This window comes from Cherax quadricarinatus, chromosome 9, assembly GCF_038502225.1.
Source record: "Cherax quadricarinatus isolate ZL_2023a chromosome 9, ASM3850222v1, whole genome shotgun sequence".
NCBI lineage: Eukaryota > Metazoa > Arthropoda > Malacostraca > Decapoda > Parastacidae > Cherax > Cherax quadricarinatus.
The window spans coordinates 10943437-10962780 of record NC_091300.1 but is presented as its reverse complement, the minus strand read 5'-3'; the positions used below and the strand labels follow the sequence as shown (position 1 = coordinate 10962780).

The 19344-nt window shown below is 38.6% G+C and overlaps 1 protein-coding gene across 10 annotated transcripts in view; it reads right to left on the bottom strand.

The window, feature by feature from the left end:
• Positions 1-17191, bottom strand: part of LOC128686219 (protein DOP1A) — a 234706-nt gene extending 217515 nt beyond the window's left edge. For 4 of the 10 annotated variants that reach the window (XM_070083219.1, XM_070083218.1, XM_070083223.1 and 1 more), the window contains exons 1-4: positions 17060-17191; positions 16872-16945; positions 9039-9169; positions 7750-7938 (exon numbers count right to left, since the gene is read on the bottom strand). In XM_070083219.1, the coding sequence (XP_069939320.1) occupies positions 7750-7817 (68 nt within the window). In that variant the 5' untranslated portion in view covers positions 7818-7938; positions 9039-9169; positions 16872-16945; positions 17060-17191. Of the gene's footprint in view, positions 1-7749; positions 7939-9038; positions 9173-16871; positions 17009-17059 lie in introns of those variants that run through there. The other 6 variants (XM_070083220.1, XM_070083222.1, XM_070083225.1 and 3 more) reach the window with 6 other exon arrangements.
• Positions 17192-19344: the final 2153 nt, after the last annotated feature.

The following is a 19344-nucleotide window of genomic DNA, read 5'->3' as shown; positions in this document are numbered from 1 at the left end:
TCACAAGTACTATCACCAATCATTGCAACACTCTTTAACAAATCCATTGAATCCTCCACCTTCCCTACAGTTCTCAAAATAGCAAGGGTCACCCCGATCCATAAAGGAGGAGACCAAACAGAGTTGAATAACTATAGGCCAATATCCAATTTACACCCTCTCTCAAAAATCTTCGAAAAATTAATTCATAAACGAATCTACTCCTACCTCATCTCCCAAAACATTCTCAACCCCTGCCAATTTGGATTCAGGCCTAATAAAAATACTAATGATGCTATTATACACATGCTAGAACATATATACACTGCAATAGAGAAAAAAGAAGTCCCACTGGGGATCTTCATTGACTTACGTAAAGCTTTTGATACAGTTGACCATGACTTGCTCCACGTAAAATTGTCACACTATGGTATTAGAGGGCACTCCCTCAACTACCTCAAGTCTTACCTCAGCAACAGAAGCCAATATGTGTACGCAAATGGGGCAAGCTCTTCCGCACAACCAATTACAGTTGGTGTCCCACAGGGAAGTGTCCTTGGCCCTCTTCTCTTTCTCCTATACATAAATGACCTACCAAATGCTTCGCAATTACTCAAACCCACACTTTTTGCAGATGACACTACATACGTCTTCTCTCACCCGAGCCCAGTCACGCTAGCCAATACTGTAAACACCGAATTACACAAAATATCTACCTTGATGAGGACTAACAAACTTACACTAAACATTGACAAAACCTACTTCATTAAGTTTGGTAACAGAGCTACAGATGTACCTCTTAACATAACAATAAACAGATCACCTATCACAAAGCTAACAGAGGGAAAATTCCTAGGAATCCACCTCGATAATAGACTCAAATTTCATACACATATACAACAAATTTCTAAGAAAATCTCCAAGACTGTAGGCATACTATCGAAGATACGGTACTATGTTCCACAGTCAGCCCTCCTGGCCCTTTATCACTCTCTTATTTACCCCTATCTCACCTATGGAATTTGTGCATGGGGCTCAACAACAATTAACCATCTCAGACCACTAATTACCCAACAAAAGGCTGCAGTTAGAATGATAACAAATTCTCACTACAGGCAACACACTCCACCAATATTCAAAACACTCAACCTACTCACCATACAAAACATCCATACTTATTATTGCCCCTATTACATACATAGAACACTTAACTCTGATATTAACCCTCCCCTCAAACATCTCCTTGCCAACCTCAACAGAACACATGACCATAACACAAGGCACAGATCACTCTTTGATGTTCCTCGTGTACATCTCACACTATGCAAAAACTCTATGCACATAAAAGGCCCTAAAATCTGGAATTCATTACCTGTAAATATAAAAGAAACACTACCTGTTTATAAATTCAAGTCTCTTCTCAAAGATCACTTACTCACTCAAAACCAAATAAATACTGAATAACTGAACCTTATAAATTGTATATCCTATATGTTACTCACAATTATATCACACAAATGTTAAACCTAGGACCCAATCTAACTTTATTATTTTTTTAAATACACTACCTAACAGAATACTCCATTCGACTGAATGTACAGCAATGCAAGCAACCATATGACCTGTCTTTGTAATACTCATTTGTGCTTTATAGTTATCTGTTTACAATAATGTTTTATCACTGATTTCATCATTGCTTAGTTAATCTTAAGTTAATTTTAAGCCAGCCCATAATGCTATGCATATAAGTGGCTTTGGCATACTGCTCTTACCTGTATTTTTTGTACCTCTGTTTGTATACTTAAATTACTAAATAAATAAATAAATAAATAAATAAAGATATTATTGTATTATTATTAGTAGTAGTAGGTTGGTAGACAGCAACCACCCAGGGAGGTACTACCGTCCTGCCAAGCGAGTGTAAAACGAAAGCCTGTGATTGTTTTACATGATGGTAGGATTGCTGGTGTCTTCTGTCTGTCTCATAAATATGTAAGATTACAGGTATGTCTTGCTACTTCTACTTACACTTAGGTCACACTACACATGCACAAGTTTATTTATACACACTCATCTGAGTTTTTTATTTTATCTTAACCCTTTCAGGGTCCGTCCCGTAGATCTACGGCTTTACGGTGAGTGTCCAAACCGTAGATCTACGCCATGAGCTCAGCTCACTCTGATAAACTGTGAGTGGCACATTTGGGCCTAGATATGAGAGAATACATGTATGTGGTATGTGTGCACCACATAAAACAGATCCTGCAGCACACTGTGTATAATGAGAGAAAAAAACTGAAATCATGATTTTTCGATTAAAACAGCGACTTTGCAGTGTTTTTTCGTATGTTTTTTATAGTTGTATTTGCGATTTCTTGGTCTCATTTGATAGAATGGAAGACATATTACAGAAATAGAAATGATTTTGATTGGTTTTAGCACTGGAAATGACTTGAAACTGAGCTCAAAGTAGCGGAAATGTTAAATTTTTGCCGATATTCAAGAGTAAACAAACGACCTCACACATCTAACACACATCAGGTGGTGGGTCTAATATACATTCACAAATATGGTGATGATATTTATACAATTATTACAGTATTGCATAACAGTAAATCTTCTATTTTTTGGTGTGAATAAAAATTCATTATGTGAATAAAAAATCAAAATGGAATTTATTTGTAAAGCCTCAAAATGTAACTAATGAACAGAGGAAATGTTAGTTTAGTTCCAGGAATACCTACATTGTTTATTCTGGAGCCTATTTTGAAATTGGAATATTTTGAACTTTGTGTTAAATTGGCCAAATTAACAATTTCCGATCACTTTATTTTGTAGTTGAAACAGTTGACTTGGCGATTTCTTGTGCTCAGTCGATAGAATAGAAGTAATACTAGTGAAATAGCTAAGAATTTGGTTGATTGGAATAATGTAATTGGCCTAAAATAGGAGTCAAAGTCGGCAAAATCGCCGATTCGTAAATATCGCTGACACATCAAAATTCGCAAGAGCATAATTTCGTCAATTTTCCACCAAATTTCGTACTTTTTGTTTTATTACCTTCACAAAAAGATTCTCTATGATTTCATAAGAAAAAATATCAATTTTTTTTTTTGAAAATTCTTGGACACTGGTGCGTGACTTCAGATTTGGGCCTTGGACCCTGAAAGGGTTAATAGTTCTTGGTCTTATTACTTTTCCTTTTATATCCATGGGGAAGTGGAATAAGAATCTTTCCTCCGTAAGCCATGCATGTTGTAAAAGTCAACTAAAATGCCAGGAACAATGGGCTAGTAACCCCTTTTCCTGTAAAGATTACTAAAAACAATAAGAAGAAGAAAATTGTCAAAGTGGGAAGTCTGAATGTGCATGGATGTTGTGCAAATGATAAGAAAGAGATGATTGTGGATGTTATGAATGAGAAGAAGCTGGATGTCCTGGCTTTAAGTGAAACAAAGCTGAAGGGGGTGGGAGAGTTTCAATGGAGAGGAATAAATGGGATTAGGTCAGGGGTTTCAAATAGAGTTAGAGCTAAAGAAGGAGCAGCAATAATGTTGAAGGATAAGCTATGGCTTATGTGGAGTAAAATAAAGATTGGATGTGAAAAGTGGGTTATAGTAAGTGTGTATGCACCTGGAGAAGAGAGAAGTGTAGAGGAGAGAGAGAGATTTTGGGAAATGTTGAGTGAATGCATGGGGAGTTTTGAATCAAGTGTGAGAGTAATGGTGGTTGGGGATTTCAATGCTAAAGTGGGTAAAAATGTTCTGGAGGGAGTAGTAGGTAAATTTGGGGTGCCAGGGGTAAATGTAAATGGGGAGCCTTTAATTGAGCTATGTGTAGAAAGAGATTTGGTAATAAGTAATACATATTTTATGAAAAAGAGGATAAATAAATATACAAGGTATGATGTAGCACGTAATGAAAGTAGTTTGTTAGATTATGTATTGGTGGATAAAAGGTTGATGGGTAGGCTTCAGGATGTATATGTTTATAGAAGGGCAACTGATATATCGGATCATTATTTAGTTGTAGCTACAGTTAGAGTAAGAGGTAGATGGGAAAAGAGGAAGGTGGCAACAACAAGTAAGAGGGAGGTGAAAGTGTATAAACTAAAGGAGGAGGAAGTTCGTGTGAGATATAAGCGACCATTGGCAGGAAGGTGGGTTAGTGCAAAGATGAGTAGTGGGGGGGTTGAAGAGGGTTGGAATAGTTTTAAAAATGCAGTATTAGAATGTGGGGCAGAAGTTTGTGGTTATAGGAGGGTGGGGGCAGGAGGAAAGAGGAGTGATTGGTGGAATGATGAAGTAAAGGGTGTGATAAAAGAGAAAAAGGTAGCTTATGAGAGGTTTTTACAAAGCAGAAGTGTTATAAGAAGAGAAGAGTATATGGAGAGTAAAAGAAAGGTGAAGAGAGTGGTGAGAGAGTGCAAAAGGAGAGCAGATGATAGAGTGGGAGAGGCACTGTCAAGAAACTTTAATGAAAATAAGAAAAAATTTTGGAGTGAGTTAAACAAGTTAAGAAAGCCTAGGGAAAGTATGGATTTGTCAGTTAAAAACAGAGTAGGGGAGTTAGTAGATGGGGAGAGGGAGGTATTAGGTAGATGGCGAGAATATTTTGAGGAACTTTTAAATGTTGAGGAAGAAAGGGAGGCGGAAATTTCATGCACTGGTCAGGGAGGTATACCATCTTTTAGGAGTGAAGAAGAGCATAATGTAAGTGTGGGGGAGGTATGTGAGGAATTACGTAGAATGAAAGGGGGTAAAGCAGCTGGAACTGATGGGATCATGACAGAAATGTTAAAAGCAGGGGGGGATATAGTGTTGGAGTGGTTGGTACTTTTGTTTAATAAATGTATGAAAGAGGGGGAGGTACCTAGAGATTGGCTGAGAGCATGTAAAGTCCCTTTATATAAAGGGAAAGGGGACAAGAGAGATTGTAAAAATTATAGAGGAATAAGTTTACTGAGTATACCAGGAAAAGTGTATGGTAGGGTTATAATTGAAAGAATTAGAGGTAAGACAGAATGTAGGATTGCAGATGAGCAAGGAGGTTTCAGAGTGGGTAGGGGATGTGTAGATCAAGTGTTTACATTGAAGCATATATGTGAACAGTATTTAGATAAAGGTAGGGAGGTTTTTATTGCATTTATGGATTTAGAAAAGGCATATGATAGAGTGGATAGAGGAGCAATGTGGCAGATGTTGCAAGTATATGGAATAGGTGGCAAGTTACTAAATGCTGAAAAGAGTTTTTATGAGGATAGTGAGGCTCAGGTTAGGGTGTGTAGAAGAGAGGGAGACTACTTTCCGGTAAAAGTAGGTCTTAGACAGGGATGTGTAATGTCACCATGGTTGTTTAATATATTTATAGATGGGTTGTAAAGGAAGTAAATGCTAGGGTGTTCGGGAGAGGGGTGGGATTAAATTATGGGGAATCAAATTCAAAATGGGAATTGACACAGTTACTTTTTGCTGATGATACTGTGCTTATGGGAGATTCTAAAGAAAAATTGCAAAGGTTAGTGGATGAGTTTGGGAATGTGTGTAAAGGTAGAAAGTTGAAAGTGAACATAGAAGAGAGTAAGGTGATGAGGGTATCAAACGATGTAGATAAAGAAAAATTGGATATCAAATTGGGGAGGAGGAGTATGGAAGAAGTGAATGTTTTCAGATACTTGGGAGTTGACGTTTCGGCAGATGGATTTATGAAGGATGAGGTTAATCATAGAATTGATGAGGGAAAAAAGGTGAGTGGTACGTTGAGGTATATGTGGAGTCAAAAAACGTTATCTATGGAGGCAAAGAAGGGAATGCATGAAAGTATAGTAGTACCAACACTCTAATATGGATGTGAAGCTTGGGTGTTAAATGCAGCAGCGAGGAGACAGTTGGAGGCAGTGGAGATGTCCTGTCTAAGGGCAATGTGTGGTGTAAATATTATGCAGAAAATTCGGAGTGTGGAAATTAGGAAAAGGTGTGGAGTTAATAAAAGTATTAGTCAGAGGGCAGAAGAGGGGTTATTGAGGTGGTTTGGTCATTTAGAGAGAATGGATCAAAGTAGAATGACATGGAAAGCATATAAATCTATAGGGGAAGGAAGGCGGGGTAGGGGTTGTCCTCAAAAGGGTTGGAGAGAGGGGGTAAAGGAGGTTTTGTGGGCGAGGGGCTTGGACTTCCAGCAAGCGTGCGTGAGCGTGTTAGATAGGAGTGAATGGAGACGAATGGTACTTGGGACCTGATGATCTGTTGGAGTGTGAGCAGGGTAATATTTAGTGAAGGGATTCAGGGAAACCGGTTATTTTCATATAGTCGGACTTGAGTCCTGGAAATGGGAAGTACAATGCCTGCACTTTAAAAAAGGGATTTGGGATATTGGCAGTTTGGAGGGATATGTTGTGTATCTTTATACATATATGCTTCTAAACTGTTGTATTCTGAGCGCCTCTGCAAAAACAGTGATAATGTGTGAGTGTGGTGAAAGTGTTGAATGATGATGAAAGTATTTTCTTTTTGGGGATTTTCTTTCTTTTTTGGGTCACCCTGCCTCAGTGGGAGACGGCCGACTTGTTGAAAAAAAAAAAAATTACCTTTCTTTGTTTGCTTTTCAATCCACACATTTTAGTAAACTTTCTGTTTTATTTAGCTATAATGACCTATTTCTCATTTTTCACTGTGTTACACTGAGAATTACTCACTGCACAAGCCTTTATCTTCATCTCATTGTCTTGAATGAATCATTGATTCTCTAACACCTAACATTTGAGCCATCTTCATGACATGAGCACCACCCTTCAGCATCTTGATTACCTTTTTATTTTTTTTTGAAACAGGCATAGTTTCATATTTAATTTTCTTCTTTACTTCACCAACATCACCTGCACTTTATTTGGGTATCCGGAGACTAAATGGGGTGATGAAAGTAAGGAACAACCAAGCAATGACATACATTGACCCACATGGGAAGAGGTTTGTTTACATCCATCACTCTCCATTATACCCTTCTCTGCACCACTAAAATAAATGAGTTGATCAATGCATAGTGGCAAGTCTCCTACCTGCCTGCTGTAGTGCTCCTTAACAGAAATGCATGCCACCAATGGCAATTAATTTTGCACCAGCTTTAATGGAAGCAAGCAAACCTTCTATTAGAAATGAAAAACTAAATTTAAACCCCAGAATATTGAAAAGGCAAGCTATGATCATGCAACATTAGGTTTTCAAATGCATTAACCAAGACTTAAGTATATTTTAGCATCCTCTTGAGTTTGGCATTTTCTATTCTATAAAGAAACCAATATATTTCTCAGAAGTTTAAAAGGACATGATGGCATCATTATACAACACTCAGAATTCTTGTAATTACTTATCTGATTCATATATACGATAAAAAAGGGAAATCCTCTGGCAACTGTTCAACAGTAAGTTACTAAAAATTGTAGAGACAATTATTGGTACAAAACCTGTCATATGTCTAAAATGTCTGTTACAATACCAGGGATAAGTTTAGGCATAGAAGCTTACAGTATAGGCTTTGTTTGACATTAAGAATCTGCTACTATATCTGTTTCAGGCAGAAAACTTTTAATTCATCCATTATCATACTGCATACATAAAATGGATAAAAAAAATTGGGGGTGGCTGATATTTCAATACATACCCAAAGAAACAAAATAATGTGACTAATTCGTATTAAACAGCAATGTACGTATGCAGTTTTAGCAGCAATGAAAGCAAATGTGTATTCAAAATAACTTCAGTTATGTCAGCTTACCGATTGGATGTCAATTTAAATTTTGATTTCCTTGTCACTTTGATGTGTGGAAATGAAGAGTGCATCATGTACTTGTTAAAAAGAATTCTACAAAGATGTTACAAACTATAAATGGTATGTTGGCTATGGCTTTCATATCCTTAAGTCATACGTTAATTGATCATGCCTTCATCTTGCTAGTCACAACTCCTGTAAAAGCAAGAAGCACATGCATCTCACATTATTACAAGTATTAAAATATAGAGAGGAACATTTTATACAAAATGCCAGTATGCATTAATAAAAAAGCATGCATCTGCTCCAAGAAAGACATTGAAAGGGCATGCAAGACAACTTTTCAATATTGTATTAAACAACGACAGGACCACAGTACCAATAACTGCATGTTTCAGAAAACCCCTGCTTTAAAAAAATTAGGAATACTCCATTGACTATGATGGGATCCTCTTCAGCAAAGAGAATACCAGCATTAGGCTCAAAACATTCAATGCATTTTATTTATCTTTTTTTTTAAACGTTGGTTTGCAGTGCAATTTACAAGTGTGACAATGTACAGTATGTTATCCACTTTGTATTACAGTACAATGAGTAGAGTGACATACATTACAGTATACGTACAAAGTATTTAAGTGATTTGTGACTAACAATTTAGCAATTTACAAAAGCAAAATACACAATCAATTAAAATACACAAACCTAAAAGGAACCAATTATGACTTTAATTAAGAAAGTTAGTTTAACGATTACAAAGAATAAGCACTACAATACAGCTTCTAACTAACATTACAATACTACAATGTTCAGTCATCTATCACACATTATCCACCATAACCTGGGTATATGTCATTCCAAGGTCTCATCAAAAAAACTACAAAAGAATAAACTTATTAAAATGTCTATTGTTAGTTTCACAAAGTCTATTTCTACACTCTCTTAAAATTAATGGAAGACACTTAATGTATAGGCAAGTAGGAATTATATTCCTGATAACTTTTACATCAGTTGATGTAGATTTTCTATCAGTAGGGTTAATAACTGGCAAATGTAAACATAGTACAAGATGAAGTCTTAGGAGTAAAATGGTTATTGAAGGGCAATTTTTAAATAGAAAGTTGTAATTAAAAATTATTCTGTTAAGTAGTGACATACCATATGCTTGCAAATTAATTAAGAAAGATCTTGTGCCAAAGCTGAACAGAATAGGTGAGCATGATTTTGTAGAAAGGGGAAAATATCTGGTAAAATAAATAGTATAGTATTGTGCAGCATGACAATGAACATTTACAAACCTGGTATATATTTATTTATTTAAGTATCTGGTAGGCTGGAACTCTTCTGCATAAACTGGTCGTTAATGCACATAGTTTTAATTCAACCTCATTCTTGGCTTCTCAGCTAACTTGATGAATCTAGGATGCACCTTCTCCATTAAACAGTCAACCAAAATAAAGTTTTATTAGTCAATCAATTAAAAAAAAAATGAAGGTTTCCACATTAAAGGTAGGTCTGCACAAAGGCAAACCTGACTTAAAAGCAAATAGATGCACACTTAAGTTTAGATACAAATGGTAAAGCACAAAAAATTCTCACTTTACTTCTTGGAAGTTGTAATGACCATTTACTAATTGCACTGCAAGAGTGTGAATGTGCAACATAAAATGCTTCAGTTCTTTTAAAATCAAATCTATACTCAAAGGAGGAATTTTAGTTCATGGATGCTAAATTTTTTTATGATAATATCTGTAAATCTGTAGAAGGAAGGCGGGGTAGGGGTCGTCCTCGAAAAGGTTGGAAGGAAGGAGTAAAGGAGGTTTTGTGGGCGAGGGGCTTGGACTTCCAGCAGGCATGCATGAGCGTGTTCGATAGGAGTGAATGGAGATGAATGGTATTTGGGACCTGACAATCTGTTGGAGTGTGAGTAGGGTAATATTTAGTGAAGGGATTCAGGGAAACCGGTTATTTTTATATAGCTGGACTTGAGTCCTGGAAATGGGAAGAACAATGCCTGCACTCTAAAGGAGGGGTTTGGGATATTAGCAGTTTGGAGAGATATGTTGTGTATCTCTATACATATATGCTTCTAAACTGTTGTGTTCTTAGCACCTCTGCAAAAACAGTGATTATGTGTGAGTGAGGTGAAAGTGTTGAATGATGATGAAAGTATTTTCTTTTTGGGGATTTTCTTTCTTTTTTGGGTCACACTGCCTCGGTGAGAGATGGCCGACTTGTTGGAAAAAAAAAAACTGTAAATCACAACGTACACCAACAACTAGCTTTAACCCTTTGAGGGTCGACAGGCCCTCTCCGAAACTCGTTCTCAGGGTCGGCCAAATTTAAAAAAAAAAAAAATTATTTTCTCTTATGAAAAGATAGAGAATCTTTTCCCGATCATAAAGACACCAAAAGTTTGAAATTTGATAGAAAACTTACGAAATTATGCTCTCGCAAAGTTAGCGGTCTCGGCGATGTTTACGCATCGGCGATTTTGCCCACTTTGAGCCCCATTTTCGGCCAATTTTGCTGTACTAGTCGACAAAAAACATGAATATTTCGCTAGAACTCCATTTTTTCTATCGAATGGGTGCAAGAAACCACCCATTTATGAAATTCAACTATCCAGTACAGTGGTCAGAATTTAGCAATTTTGCCAATTTCACACAAATTTCAAAAGATGCCAATTTCCGAATAGGGTCCAGAATAAACAAGAAAGACATTCCTGGCACTAAAATGACATTTCCTCTAGTCATTAGTCACGTCTCAAGGCCCCTCTTATATTCTTTTGCTTTCCATTTTGAATTTTTATTCTCACAAAAAATATAAGATTTACTGTTATGCAGACTACTGCATTAGTGTAAAAAATGGTATAAATATTATTGGTGCACTTGTGAAAGAATATTAGACTCACCAGTTGACGTGTATTGCACGCTTGGCACGATTTGTTTACTTTTGAAGTTTGGTAAAAATCGAACATTTCTGCTACTTTGAGCTCAATTTCAAGGCACCTTTCTTTGTAAAACCAGCCAAAATCATCTCAATTTCTGTAATATGTCTTCCATTCTATAAAATGAGACCAAGAAAACTAGAATACAACAATAAATACCATACGAAAATACAGTGGACCCCCGCATAACGATGGCATCACATAGCGATTTTTCCGCATACCGCTTACTTTTATCGCAAAATTTTTGCCGCGCATACCGATTAAAAACCCGCTCACCGATTTTCGTCCGAGACGCGTCCAATGTGCCCTCACATGTGCCGCCCGTCCCATTGTTTACCAGCCAGCCTCCGCGGTAACATCCAAGCATACACTCGGAATATTTCGTATTATTACAGTGTTTTCGGTGCTGTTTCTGGAAAATAAGTGACCATGGGCCCCAAGAAAGCTTCTAGTGCCAACCCTGTGGTAAAAAGGGTGAGAATTAGTATGGAAATTAAGAAAGATTTTGAAGGGTTTGGGGCTAACCCTGAGAAGCCTATGCCAGTTGTGGAATCCATTGTGCCTACTTCAAAGATTAAGGAAATGTGTGCACAGTGGGTTGAACTGCAAACCTTTATAGATGAAAATCACCCTGACACAGCTGTTGCAAGCCGTGCTGGTGACTATTTCAATGACAATGTTGTGGCCCATTTTAGACAAATCGTAAAGGAACGGGAGGTACAGAGCTCTATGGACAGATTTGTTGTGCGACAGAGGTCCAGTGACTCTCAAGCTGGTCCTAGTGGCATTAAAAGAAGAAGGGAAGTAACCCCGGAAAAGGACTTGCTACCTCAAGTCGTAATGGAAGGGGATTCCCCTTCTAAACAGTAAGAAGATAATGCTCTCCCCTCCTCCCATCCCATCAATCATCACCAGATCTTCAATAAAAGTAAGTGTCATGTAATTGTGCATGCCTTTTTCAGTTTGTGTGTATTAAAATTAACATTTCATGTGGTAAAAAAAAATTTTTTTCATACTTTTGGGCGTCTTGCACGGATTAATTTTATTTCCATTATTTCTTATGGGGAAAATTCATTCGCATAACGATTATTTCGCATAACAATTATCCCTCTTGCACGGATTAAAATCGTTAACCGGGGGTCCACTGTACACTGCAAAGTCGCTGATTTATTCCAAAAAAATGGTCAAAGTTTTTTTTTTCTCATTATGCACTGTGTGCTGCAGGATTTTTTTTAGACTGTGCACACTGACCACATAGACCCATTCTTTCATATGAAGGCCTACCAGCTTTCTCCCACTAGATTTGAGGCCGCTAGAATTTATGCGTACTAGTACGTGAAAAACCCCTACACGTAAAACGTACTAGTACGACGAAAACCCTCAAAGGGTTAAAAGGTGAAAGGAAGGGAACGAACTAAGATAAAATTTACCACCTGATCTGAAAAGCAAACTTTTTACTGTCGATGTGCAATCTATGGTATCTCCAATGCATCATATTCCAATGCAGAAAAATATAAACATACTACATGTATGTGTGTATATAAAGTGGAACCTCACTTTTCTTGATTAATTCTTTCCAGAAAGTCTGATGGAAACCGAATTTGAAGAAAATGGAAGCAATATTTCCCATAAGAAATAATGTATGTCAATCCAATTAATCAATTCCAGACACCCAAAATATTAACAAAAATATATTTTATAGAGAATAACTATAGTTATACATACAGAAAACAATGAGAAATAAATATACAGGACTAATGAAATGGATAAATGAACATTTAACATCACTTTTACCTTTATTGAAGACTCTTGTTGACATATGGAAGATGGTGAGGAGAGGAGAGGGAGGAGAGGTTATCTCTACCACCATTACCACCCTCTACCACCATCATTACCACCATCATTACCACCCTCTACCACCATCACTACCACCATCACTACCACCCTCTACCACAAACACTACCACCCTCTACCTTTGTAGAGGGTGGTAGTGATATTTCTCCAGAAAACTTTGCAACTCATTCCACTTTCATACTTTGCTACGAGTTCTTTCTTGAATTCTATAGTGTTTCTCGCCTTTTTTATCAAAGGGCTGGCACTTGGAACTTTCTGTGGCCCCATGGTGGCTTATTTAGCAGATACACTCAATAAATAAGCACAAAAAACAATGATTATAAAATGTTTCGGATGAATGTGCAGGGTAATGCTCACTCGAAGAAGAAACGAAGCCAGACTGATTCAGAATGCATGGGATACTTAGTGTGAGCACGGGCAAAAGGACACATTTGGTACAGCGGACCACTGTCAACCCGACGAAAACCGAGGTGATGAACAAAAACTGGGACAAAATTTTGATGAGAAGTCATCGAAAACCGAATTCAATGAAAACCAAGGCAAATGAAACCCAAGGTTTCACTGTACATGCATAAATGTGCATATACATGTATGCATGTGCATGCATGTATTCATGTGCATATATGAAAGTGCATGCATGTATGCACATACGAATGTTTGTGCATACATAAACATAAATGGATGAATATTTGAGCATATGTATGCATACATATGAGTGCATGTGTACTCACCTATTCGTACTCTCCTATTTGTGGTTGCACAGTTCCTGGCTCTGCCTCTTAGTTGGTCACTTCTAGGCCCACTCTCTCCCTGCTCCATGAGCTTTATCATATCTCTTCTTAAAGCTATCTATGTATAGATCCTGCCTTCATTACATCACTCTCCAGATTGTTCCACTTCCTGACAACTCAGTGACTGAAGAAATACTTCCTAACACCCCTGAGTTTTCAACTTTCAGTTGTGGCCCTTTGTTGCTATGTCCCATCTCTGAAGCATCCTGTCCCTATTCACCTTGTCAATTCCTCTCAGTATTTTATGTCATTATCATGTCCCCCCCCCCCATCCTTCCTGTCCTCCAGCATCATCATGTTGAGTGCCCTTAACCTCTCCTCATAGATCATACCCCTCAGCTCCAGGACTAGTCTTGTTACAAACCTTTGCACTTTCTGTAATGTCTTAACGTGTTTGACCTGGTGTGGGTTCCATACCGGTGCTGCATGCCCTAATATGAGCCTGTGTGTGTGTACTCACCTAACTGTGGTTGCAGGGGTTGAGTTATAGCTCTTGGTGCCATCTCTTCATTGGTCGCCACTGGGTCCACTCTCTCCCTGCTCCACGAGCTTTATCGTATCTCTTCTTAAAGCTATCTATGTATGGATCCTGCCTCCACTATATCACTCTCCAGACTATTCTACTTCCTGACAAATCTATGACTGAAGAAATACTTCCTAACATCCCTGTGACTCATCTGAGGTTTCAACTAACAATTGTGACCCCTTATTGCTGTGTCCCATCTCTGAAACATCCTGCTCCTATCCACCTTGTCAATTCCTCAGTATTTTATATGTAGTTATCATGTCCTCCCTATCCCTCCTATCCTCCAGTGTTGTCAGGTAAATTTCCCTTTAACCTCTCCTCGCAGAACATTCCCCTTAGCTCCGGGACTAGTCTTGCTGCAAACCTTTGCACTTTCTCTAATTTCATGACGTGCTTGACCAGGTGTGGGTTCCCAACTGGTGCTTCATACTCCAATATGGGCCTGACATACACGGTGTACAGTCTTGAATGATAATTTACTGAGGTGTTGGAATGCTAATCTTAGGTTTGCCAGGCGCCCATATGGTGCAGCAGTTATTTGGCTGATGTGTGCCTTAGATGTGCTTGGTATTATATTCACCCCAAAATTCTTTTCCTTGAGTAAGGTTTGCAGTCTCTGGCCCCTAGCCTGTATTCTGTCTACAGTCTTCTTTGACCTTCCCCAAGCTTCATGACTTTGCACTTAGTGGGGTTAAACTCCAGTTGTTGGACCAGGCTTGTAACTTGTCCAGATCCCTTTGTAGTTCCATCTGATCATAATCTGATTGAATTCTTTATATTAGCTTCACATCGTCTGCAAACAGGGACACCTCTGAATCTATCCATTCTGTCATGTCATTCACATATACCAGAAACAGCACTGGCCCTAGGACTGACCCTTGTGGGACTCTGCTCATCACAGGTGTCCATTCTGACACCTCATCATGTGCCATCACTCACTGTTTCCTTCCTGTTAGGTATTCTTTGATCCATTGCAATGCCTGTACCATACATAAGTTTCCACAAGGGCCAGTAGGCCTGCTGCAGTGTTCCTTCTTTATATGGTTTTTTATACTGATAAATAAAACATTTATGCAACATATGGGAATCTTTATTCTGGAAAATTTTTACCAGCCAGTGGCTTCTTCAATCCAATGTCTAGAACGGTGGAAGATGAAGAGTTTGAGGTAATCAGCCCTTCTGCCTGGAGTCAATGTATTCAGGTTGGCAGTCACAGTAGTAGCAGTAGTAGTCACAGTAGCAGTAGTAGTAGTAGTAATAGTAGTCATAGCAGCAGCAGCAGTTTGTGCTACAGTTAGGTTTCTAAACTCATATTTTTTTATAAATAAACAAGTAGCAGGTTATGGCTGCACACATTGTGATCCTGTCTGAAATGCAGGTGGAGGGTTTACCCGGAGTTTACCTGGAGAAGGTTTTGGGGGGTCAATGCCCATACGGCCCGGTCTGAGACCAGGGTTGCCACCAGTATTTATATATCCTCTACTTCACCCCATTTACATATTTAGGGTTAAAATGAGAAGAACCTGGATAAAATGTGAATACAGTAACTACTGTATTTCATCAGACTGGTTGTTAAACAAGTAGCTGATGATAAACAAATGTACCAAGCTTAACTGGTGTCATCTGGGTACCCTGCCCACGGCTTCTCCCAAGTTCCCTCCCTCAAATTATTTCTTTGTGTAATTAAGTTTATTCGGGTAAAGGTACACATAAATAGTTACTTGCACATACATTATCATACACAGCAGCATGTGTAGATTACCTAGGATGACCCAAAAAAGTCAAGGTGACTTATTTTTCCACTGGGGTCCTTTTAATACCTTATTATTATGCTATAATTCAATTCAAGTTTATTCTCTATAAGGGTTACAATGTGGGGTTTAAAGGTTTTGGGTATTGTGTGGTTTACATGTTATAAAATACTAATTACAGAGGGGGCCACTAGGACACCTAGCATGGCTAGGCATTTCGAGCAGACTTAGATTAATTCTTAACATTAAATCCTTGCAGATTATGGTATTAAGGCTAAGTGACTACATCATAATTTGTGAGTTTAGCAATGTGAATACTTTTGTTTTGGCACAATACAAGGTGTCTATATTGGAGTATCATAGGCAAACTTATGACTAGTTAGGAATTATTATTTTAAGATTAAGATTAGTATTTCTGGGTTTATAGTCAGTGAGTGAGTGAGTGTAATTGTGAACCACCAGGTGGTTATCATGTAGTTAGTTGTCGGGGTGGATCAGGGAGATAAGATGTTTTCTAACTGTAGTCCTGAAAGTGATGAATGTGTCTGCAGTTCTAGTTTTCAGGTAGGGTGTTCCAGATTTTAGGTCCTTTGAAATACATTGAATTTTTGTAAAGGTTTAGTCGAACACGGGGAATGTCACAGAGATGTTTGTGTCTGGTGTTATGCCTGTGGATCCTGTCACAACTATCAAGAAAGCATTTTAGGTCAAGGTTAATATTGGAATTTAAGGTCCTGTAGATACAGATTGCACAGTAGTAACATGCCTTTGGCATGTCTCTCTAATTCTGTTGGCCCTGTTCACCTAGCAGTAAGTAGGTATCCAGCTGTTAGCCGACTGAGAAAAAAAACGAGACGTAAATGCAGTATAATGCATTCAACACAATAGGTTTTATCAAGTCTCAAACTGTCATAATGTTACAAACTGTCATGACGTACTGTGGGGTCGCATCCTGGGGAAGAGGATTACAGCATCCTAATGGAAAAAAGCCAGTCTGCTGACAGTGGCTTTTTTTTATTATCCTGGGTTACTAACCCTTCAGATTATTAACCTTCCGGCTTAATAATCCGAATTAAATCTACATCCACGACTCAACTCACTATACGCATTTAACTACTCATTACTCACGATCACGTAATCTTCTCCAAAATGAAGCACACAAAGTTAATAGCGCAAGGTGCTGTGATAAACCTAAAATTATGTCTGTGCAACTGTGTAAACACCTGCAGAATATATGTGATGGAGAATAAATTACTCACTTTTTGGTTTAATGAGGTAGGGGCGTCCCAGTTGTTTACACCTGCATCATCAGCTGGACGTGACGTACACCTTTCTAAGGAACTCACATATAAACATTATTAATTTTTTTATTAATATCACTATTCATGTTTATTTATGCTGTCAAGACTATTGTATTCATATGGGCAAGTGTTGAAATCGAACGAACCATGCAGCCCCTGATAAATGAGAATGGTGTAGGTAGCTCCAATTCCTCGGGTCAAGAGTCCTTCACCAGGATCAAGGTCCCTCACTCAGCTCCTTGCAGGGTTGTACGATACGATACGATAGGACTCACTGGTTATCTGATTTTTTTTCCTTCCTCTAAAGTTTCTTTTGTAACTTGAGAACTCATTTAAATAGCCTTAAAATTTTCAACGCTGGTTTACTGTAATGAGGGAAGGGTTCATTATAATTGTTTCAACGTGTATAATATAAAAAAAATGGATGTAGTAAGACACAGAAAAAAATCTTTGTAGTTGTCGGTACTACACTATCACACAGGAAGGTTAACATACGATTAGATTGGCTTTTTCCCTGGAAATCTACAAATTACCGTATTTTAGAGAAAGTAGTATAAACTTGTGCAGTGATAGATAGTACATGCATTCGTTTATATATATATATATATATATATATATATATATATATATATATATATATATATATATATATATATATATATATATATATGTGTATATATATATATATATATATATATATCTTCTTTCAACATACCAGCCGTATCCCACCGAGGTGGGGTGGCCCAAAAGAAAAAACTGAAGTTTCTTTTAAATTTAGTAATATATACAGGAGAAGGGGTTACTAGCCTACCTGGAGTTTACCTGGAGAGAGTTCCGGGGGTCAACGCCCCCGCGGCCCGGTCTGAGACCAGGCCTCCTGGTGGATCAGAGCCTGATCAACCAGGCTGTTGCTGCTGGCTGCACGCAAACCAACATACGAGCCACAGCCCGGCTGATCCGGAACTGACTTTAGGTGCTTGTCCAGTGCCAGCTTGAAGACTGCCAGGGGTCTGTTGGTAATCCCCCTTATGTGTGCTGGGAGGCAGTTGAACAGTCTCGGGCCCCTGACACTTATTGTATGGTCTCTTAACGTGCTAGTGACACCCCTGCTTTTCATTGGGGGGATGGTGCATCGTCTGCCAAGTCTTTTGCTTTCGTAGTGGGTGATTTTCGTGTGCAAGTTCGGTACTAGTCCCTCTAGGATTTTCCAGGTGTATATAATCATGTATCTCTCCCTCCTGCGTTCCAGGGAATACAGGTTTAGGAACCTCAAGCGCTCCCAATAATTGAGGTGTTTTATCTCCGTTATGCGCGCCGTGAAAGTTCTCTGTACATTTTCTAGGTCGGCAATTTCACCTGCCTTGAAAGGTGCTGTTAGTGTGCAGCAATATTCCAGCCTAGATAGAACAAGTGACCTGAAGAGTGTCATCATGGGCTTGGCCTCCCTAGTTTTGAAGGTTCTCATTATCCATCCTGTCATTTTTCTAGCAGATGCGATTGATACAATGTTATGGTCCTTGAAGGTGAGATCCTCCGACATGATCACTCCCAGGTCTTTGACGTTGGTGTTTCGCTCTATTTTGTGGCCAGAATTTGTTTTGTACTCTGATGAAGATTTAATTTCCTCATGTTTACCATATCTGAGTAATTGAAATTTCTCATCGTTGAACTTCATATTGTTTTCTGCAGCCCACTGAAAGATTTGGTTGATGTCTGCCTGGAGCTTTGCAGTGTCTGCAATGGAAGACACTGTCATGCAGATTCGGGTGTCATCTGCAAAGGAAGACACGGTGCTGTGGCTGACATCCTTGTCTATGTCGGATATAAGGATGAGGAACAAGATGGGAGCGAGTACTGTGCCTTGTGGAACAGAGCTTTTCACCGTAGCTGCCTCGGACTTTACTCTGTTGACGACTACTCTCTGTGTTCTGTTAGTGAGGAAATTATAGATCCATCGACCGACTTTTCCTGTTATTCCTTTAGCACGCATTTTGTGCGCTATTACGCCATGGTCACACTTGTCGAAGGCTTTTGCAAAGTCTGTATATATTACATCTGCATTCTTTTTGTCTTCTAGTGCATTTAGGACCTTGTCGTAGTGGTCCAATAGTTGAGACAGACAGGAGCGACCTGTTCTAAACCCATGTTGCCCTGGGTTGTGTAACTGATGGGTTTCTAGATGCGTGGTGATCTTGCTTCTTAGGACCCTTTCAAAGATTTTTATGATATGGGATGTTAGTGCTATTGGTCTGTAGTTCTTTGCTGTTGCTTTACTGCCCCCTTTGTGGAGTGGGGCTATGTCTGTTGTTTTTAGTAACTGTGGGACGACCCCCGTGTCCATGCTCCCTCTCCATAGGATGGAAAAGGCTCGTGATAGGGGCTTCTTGCAGTTCTTGATGAACACAGAGTTCCATGAGTCTGGCCCTGGGGC